The sequence below is a fragment of the Scomber japonicus genome, chromosome 15 (genome assembly GCF_027409825.1).
Source record: "Scomber japonicus isolate fScoJap1 chromosome 15, fScoJap1.pri, whole genome shotgun sequence".
In the NCBI taxonomy this organism is placed as follows: Eukaryota; Metazoa; Chordata; class Actinopteri; order Scombriformes; family Scombridae; genus Scomber; species Scomber japonicus.
Window position 1 is genome coordinate 487,387 of NC_070592.1, and position 7,500 is coordinate 494,886.

General features: G+C 48.0%; 1 protein-coding gene across 1 annotated transcript in view; it reads right to left on the reverse strand.

Annotated features, from left to right (window-relative positions):
* The window catches only part of LOC128374472 (semaphorin-6D-like), a 44,877-nt gene that overhangs the window by 27,135 nt on the left and 10,242 nt on the right, over positions 1-7,500 (reverse strand). Inside the window, exons 4-13 of the mRNA XM_053334753.1 lie at positions 7,318-7,375; positions 7,154-7,210; positions 6,662-6,763; positions 5,023-5,113; positions 4,693-4,815; positions 4,358-4,446; positions 3,746-3,835; positions 3,492-3,619; positions 2,722-2,853; positions 2,484-2,639 (exon numbers count right to left, since the gene is read on the reverse strand). Of these exons, the coding sequence (XP_053190728.1) occupies positions 2,484-2,639; positions 2,722-2,853; positions 3,492-3,619; positions 3,746-3,835; positions 4,358-4,446; positions 4,693-4,815; positions 5,023-5,113; positions 6,662-6,763; positions 7,154-7,210; positions 7,318-7,375 (1,026 nt within the window). The remainder of the gene's footprint in view (positions 1-2,483; positions 2,640-2,721; positions 2,854-3,491; positions 3,620-3,745; positions 3,836-4,357; positions 4,447-4,692; positions 4,816-5,022; positions 5,114-6,661; positions 6,764-7,153; positions 7,211-7,317; positions 7,376-7,500) is intronic.

Below are 7,500 nucleotides of genomic sequence, written 5' to 3' on the forward strand. Positions count from 1 at the left end.
CCATCATCATCACCATCATCACCATCACCACCACCACCACCATCATCATCACCATCACCACCATCACCATCATCATCATCACCATCATCACCATCATCACCATCATCACCATCACCATCATCATCATCACCATCACCAGTACAGTTAGAGGTACTAGTACTTTACTGTAGTACAGTTAGAGGTACAAGTACTCTACTGTAGTACAGTTAGAGGTACTAGTACTCTACTGTAGTACTGTTAGAGGTACTAGTACTTTACTGTAGTACAGTTAGAGGTACTAGTACTTTACTGTAGTACTGTTAGAGGTACTAGTACTTTACTGTAGTACAGTTAGAGGTACTAGTACTTTACTGTAGTACAGTTAGAGGTACTAGTACTTTACTGTAGTACAGTTAGAGGTACTAGTACTCTACTGTAGTACAGTTAGAGGTACTAGTACTTTACTGTAGTACAGTTAGAGGTACTAGTACTCTACTGTAGTACTGTTAGAGGTACTAGTACTTTACTGTAGTACAGTTAGAGGTACTAGTACTCTACTGTAGTACTGTTAGAGGTACTAGTACTTTACTGTAGTACAGTTAGAGGTACTAGTACTTTACTGTAGTACAGTTAGAGGTACTAGTACTTTACTGTAGTACAGTTAGAGGTACTAGTACTTTACTGTAGTACAGTTAGAGGTACTAGTACTCTACTGTAGTACAGTTAGAGGTACTAGCACTTTACTGTAGTACTGTTAGAGGTACTAGTACTTTACTGTAGTACAGTTAGAGGTACTAGTACTTTACTGTAGTACAGTTAGAGGTACTAGTACTCTACTGTAGTACTGTTAGAGGTACTAGTACTTTACTGTAGTACTGTTAGAGGTACTAGTACTTTACTGTAGTACAGTTAGAGGTACTAGTACTTTACTGTAGTACAGTTAGAGGTACTAGTACTCTACTGTAGTACTGTTAGAGGTACTAGTACTTTACTGTAGTACAGTTAGAGGTACTAGTACTTTACTGTAGTACTGTTAGAGGTACTAGTACTTTACTGTAGTACAGTTAGAGGTACTAGTACTCTACTGTAGTACTGTTAGAGGTACTAGTACTTTACTGTAGTACAGTTAGAGGTACTAGTACTTTACTGTAGTACAGTTAGAGGTACTAGTACTTTACTGTAGTACAGTTAGAGGTACTAGTACTCTACTGTAGTACAGTTAGAGGTACTAGCACTTTACTGTAGTACTGTTAGAGGTACTAGTACTTTACTGTAGTACAGTTAGAGGTACTAGTACTTTACTGTAGTACAGTTAGAGGTACTAGTACTCTACTGTAGTACTGTTAGAGGTACTAGTACTTTACTGTAGTACTGTTAGAGGTACTAGTACTTTACTGTAGTACTGTTAGAGGTACTAGTACTTTACTGTAGTACAGTTAGAGGTACTAGTACTTTACTGTAGTACAGTTAGAGGTACTAGTACTCTACTGTAGTACTGTTAGAGGTACTAGTACTTTACTGTAGTACAGTTAGAGGTACTAGTACTTTACTGTAGTACTGTTAGAGGTACTAGTACTTTACTGTAGTACAGTTAGAGGTACTAGTACTTTACTGTAGTACAGTTAGAGGTACTAGTACTTTACTGTAGTACTGTTAGAGGTACTAGTACTTTACTGTAGTACAGTTAGAGGTACTAGTACTTTACTGTAGTACTGTTAGAGGTACTAGTACTTTACTGTAGTACTGTTAGAGGTACTAGTACTTTACTGTAGTACAGTTAGAGGTACTAGTACTCTACTGTAGTACTGTTAGAGGTACTAGTACTTTACTGTAGTACAGTTAGAGGTACTAGTACTTTACTGTAGTACTGTTAGAGGTACTAGTACTTTACTGTAGTACAGTTAGAGGTACTAGTACTTTACTGTAGTACAGTTAGAGGTACTAGTACTTTACTGTAGTACTGTTAGAGGTACTAGTACTATACTGCAGTACAGTTAGAGGTACTAGTACTTTACTGTAGTACTGTTAGAGGTACTAGTACTTTACTGTAGTACAGTTAGAGGTACTAGTACTTTACTGTAGTACAGTTAGAGGTACTAGTACTTTACTGTAGTACTGTTAGAGGTACTAGTACTTTACTGTAGTACAGTTAGAGGTACTAGTACTTTACTGTAGTACAGTTAGATGGTAAACATGTTTTAAATTCACATGATCGGAGAGCAGAGACACATTTTATCATCTTCCATAAATCATGTTGACAAGAACCAGAGCAGATTAAACCCTCCACGATGTGAGACATAAACACTCATCTGCTCTTCATTTGTAGGAGACATTATGAGACATCGTGAGACATCGTGAGACATCATGAGACATCGTGAGACATCGTGAGACATCGTGAGACATCGTGAGACATCGTGAGACATCGTGAGACATCATGAGACATCGTGAGACATCATGAGACATCGTGAGACATCGCGAGACATTACGGATCACTGGTGTCTGACCTGCTGGCTGTCCTGGTGAAGCAGGGCCGGTGGTTGACGGAGGGGACAGCTTCGTCCATCAGTGGGTAAGACTTAATGAACGTCAGCGTCTCATCAGGAAACTGAACCGATGACTTGTAATCTGCAGCCGGACCGTCTCCGGCACACGTCCCCGGTCTGCAGGACATAAAGACACGTTTCAGATCTGCTGTTGTTTAAACGCTGCTTTAAACTCTTAAAAGGTCCAACAGTGTCTCACCGAGGACGGGGGACATGCTCGTCAGGGACAGGAGTCCAGGACGAGTCGCTGGTCCGCTGCTCCTTAAACTTCCCGTTAAAGACTTTCTCGATGTCGTCCATGTAGAAGGAACACACTGCTGAGCCTGGGATGCTGAGAGGACAGACAGAGAGGACAGAGAAGAGACAGAGAGGAGACAGAGTGAGAGGACACAGAGAGAGGACAGAGAGGAGACAGAGAGGACAGAGAGAGGACATAGTGAGAGGACACAGTGAGAGGAGACAGAGAGGACACAGTGAGAGGAGACAGAGAGGACACAGTGAGAGGACACAGTGAGAGGACACAGTGAGAGGACATAGTGAGAGGAGACAGAGAGGACACAGTGAGAGGACATAGTGAGAGGACACAGTGAGAGGAGACAGAGAGGACACAGTGAGAGGACACAGAGGACACAGAGGAGACAGAGGACACAGAGAGAGGAGACAGAGAGGAGACAGAGTGGACAGAGTGGACAGAGAGGAGACAGAGAGGAGACAGAGAGGAGACAGAGAGGACACAGAGAGGACACAGAGAGGACAGAGAGAGGACAGAGAGAGGACAGAGAGGACACAGAGAGAGGACACAGAGAGGACACAGAGAGAGGACACAGAGGAGACTGAGGACACAGAGGACATAGTGAGAGGACACAGTGAGAGGACACAGAGAGGAGACAGAGAGGAGACAGAGAGAGGAGACAGAGAGGACAGAGAGGACAGAGAGAGGACACAGAGAGGACGGATAGAGTCTCTGACCTGTTGGACTGAGTGGTGAAGACTCCCACCACGGCTGGTCTCTGGTTGATCTGCAGAACGTTGGTGAGAGACTGAAGAACGTCGAAGTAGAAGAACGAATCTCCAGGAACCGAACAATTCAGACGAGCCTGAGCGCACCAGGTCAAAGGTCAGAGGTCACAGGTCAGAGGTCACAGGTCAGAGGTCACAGGTCAGAGGTCAGGTAAACACACCAGGTCAAAGGTCAGAGGTCAGAGTATAAACAGTGAGGTCACCTTTAGGAATGAAGTCCAGTATCTCTCGAGGACTCTGGGAGATCCGCCGTTATCGTTCTTACAGACGCGAGCGACCCGAGAAAACACCACCTGTAATATAATTACTTATTAATAAGGGACGTGATGTCATGAGGACAGGGACGTGATGTCATGAGGACAGGGACAGGGACATGATGTCATGAGGACAGGGACATGATGTCATGAGGACAGGGACATGATGTCATGAGACAGGGTGATCATGTCATGAGACAGGGTGATGATGTCATGAGGACAGGGACATGATGTCATGAGGACAGAGACAGGGTGATGATGTCATGAGGACAGGGACATGATGTCATGAGGACAGAGACAGGGTCATGATGTCATGAGGACAGGGACATGATGTCATGAGGACAGAGACAGGGTCATGATGTCATGAGGACAGGGACATGATGTCATGAGGACAGGGTGATGATGTCATGAGGACAGAGTCATGATGTCATGAGGACAGAGTCATGATGTCATGAGGACAGGGACATGATGTGATGAGGACAGGGTGATGATGTCATGAGGACAGAGTCATGACGTCATGAGGACAGAGTCATGATGTCATGAGGACAGGGACAGACAAACCTTCCCCAGAGCCGTGTTCTCCACAGCGATCTCACGCAGGAAGAAGTAAACGTAGTTTCCGTAGTCGATGGCGTGCAGGAAGTGCGGCTCTGCAGACACAGACAGGAAGTCATCATTTCTGTTCTTTTCAAAGTAAAACTCTCAGACTGAAACTTTATTGCAGATTTTTTTACAAACTATGTGAAAAAGTGATGAAAGAGTTTAGAATGAAACATCAGATGAGTTTAACAGATCATGTGACCTGGATCATGTGACCTGGATCATGTGACCTGGATCATGTGACCTGGATCATGTGACCTGGATCATGTGACCTCGATCATGTGACCTCGACTCACCGCGGAGCCACTTGGAGTCGTACTTCACGGTTCTGAGGACGGGCCGGCCGTCTCCGAGGCTCCGGTAGATCACCGCGTCGCTGGCCAGGAAGTCCGTCATCGTGGCCGAGTAGAAGTCTCCTCCTGAGACGCAGAACGTTACAGAACGTTACAGAACGTTACAGAACGTTACAGAACGTTACACAATAAATGATTCATCAGATCTCTGAGGTCAGGGTTCTCTATCATTACGGTTCTCTATCATTACGGTTCTCCATCATTAAGGTTCTCTATCATTGCGGTTCTCTATCATTACGGTTCTCCATCATTGCGGTTCTCCATCAGACTCACCAGCAAACAGTCCAACGTTGGACTGGACGGACTCGAAGGGACATCGAGCCTGACCGACTACTTCCTCTCCAACCGGCTCCAGACTCGTCATCTGAGATGATTCCACCAATGAGATGAGAGAATGAACACAGAGAACGTGATGATGTCATCGCTGGTGATCATGTGACTAACATCCAATAAACATCCAGTCTCACTCAACATGCAGGAAGATAACAGACTGTTTATATTCTACATGTTAACGTCTTCTTCTTCTTGTGTTGTGCCAAAAATAATTTAGTGACCTGAAATAAAATAAAAATGATAGAAGCTGCTTCCAGTAGGGGGCAGCAGAGCGCACCCTGCTCCCAGTAGGGGGCAGCAGAGCGCACGCTGCTTCCAGTAGGGGGCAGCAGAGCGCACGCTGCTTCCAGTAGGAGGCAGCGGAGCGCACGCTGCTTCCAGTAGGGGGCAGCGGAGCACACCCTGCTTCCAGTAGGGGGCAGCGGAGCGCACGCTGCTTCCAGTAGGGGGCAGCGGAGCGCACGCTGCTTCCAGTAGGGGGCAGCAGAGCAAACGCTGCTTCCAGTAGGGGGCAGCAGAGCGCACGCTGCTTCCAGTAGGGGGCAGCGGAGCAAACGCTGCTTCCAGTAGGGGGCAGCGGAGCGCACGCTGCTTCCAGTAGGGGGCAGCGGAGCGCACGCTGCTTCCAGTAGGGGGCAGCGGAGCGCACGCTGCTTCCAGTAGGGGGCAGCAGGGCCAACGCTGCTTCCAGTAGGGGGCAGCAGAGCAAACGCTGCTTCCAGTAGGGGGCAGCAGAGCGCACGCTGCTTCCAGTAGGGGGCAGCGGAGCGCACGCTGCTTCCAGTAGGGGGCAGCAGGGCCAACGCTGCTTCCAGTAGGGGGCAGCGGAGCGCACGCTGCTTCCAGTAGGGGGCAGCAGAGCACACGCTGCTCCCAGTAGGGGGCAGCGGAGCACACGCTGCTTCCAGTAGGGGGCAGCAGGGCCAACGCTGCTTCCAGTAGGGGGCAGCAGAGCGCACGCTGCTTCCAATAGGGGGCAGCGGAGCGCACGCTGCTTCCAGTAGGGGGCAGCGGAGCGCACGCTGCTTCCAGTAGGGGGCAGCGGAGCGCACGCTGCTTCCAGTAGGGGGCAGCGGAGCGCACGCTGCTTCCAGTAGGGGGCAGCGGAGCGCACGCTGCTTCCAGTAGGGGGCAGCAGGGCCAACGCTGCTTCCAGTAGGGGGCAGCAGGGCCAACGCTGCTTCCAGTAGGGGGCAGCAGAGTGCACGCTGCTTCCAGTAGGGGGCAGCGGAGCACACGCTGCTTCCAGTAGGGGGCAGCAGAGCGCACGCTGCTTCCAGTAGGGGGCAGCAGAGCGCACCCTGCTTCCAGTAGGGGGCAGCAGGGCTAACGCTGCTTCCAGTAGGGGGCAGCAGGGCCAACGCTGCTTCCAGTAGGGGGCAGCAGAGCGCACGCTGCTTCCAGTAGGGGGCAGCAGGGCCAACGCTGCTTCCAGTAGGGGGCAGCAGGGCCAACGCTGCTTCCAGTAGGGGGCAGCGGAGCGCACGCTGCTTCCAGTAGGGGGCAGCGTGCGCTCTGCTAAATGCTTTTTTCACTGCTCGTTTTATTTTTGGGTAACCATAGCAACGCAGCTGTGTACCTTGTAGTTCCTGCAGGTGGGGTTGAAGGCGTTGGTGCCGCAGGTGAACAACGTCTCGTCGTTTCGGGGAACCAGAACTTTGACGTAGTTGTAACATTCGTCCTGAAACACAAACAAACATCGTTGTTTCAGAACCTGGAAGCAGAACTCACTCGGACGTTAGCGGCTAGTTTATCACAAACTTCACTCAGAGAGAATAAAAGTTGGAACTGTGAGTGTTCTAGTTAATGTTCTAGCTGATGTTCTAGCTGATGTTCTAGTTAATGTTCTAGCTGATGTTCTAGTTAATGTTCTAACTGTGAGTAAAGATTCCAAAGATCACAGAGTTCAGAGAAACATCCCTACTGTGAACTGTGACCTGGTTCTACTGAAACCAGCTGATGTTCTAGCTGATGTTCTAGTTAATGTTCTAGTTAATGTTCCAGCTGATGTTCTAGCTCGTGTTCTAGCTGATGTTCTAGTTAATGTTCTAGCTGATGAGGAGGAACTCACGCTGTTCTTCCCTCGGACCGTACACTTGCTGACGTCTTTGGATTTCCACGTCAGCTTCTGAAACACACGAAGAAGAAAACGTTCGTCAGAGTGAACGTGAACGTGTTTAATTATTAATAAATTAATAAAAATTAAAACTTTATTAAAACTTTATTAAAACTCACCAGCTGAGGGACGAACCGCTCGGAGGCCGTCGTCAGGTTGACAGCGAACACGTGATCCCTGCAGACACAAGTAGATCCTTTATGATCCTTTAAGATCCTTTAAGATCCTTTATGATCCTCACAGTGAAACTAAAGGACTCAGTCCCATGTTTGATGTAAGCTGATGTTCCTGCTCTATAATTC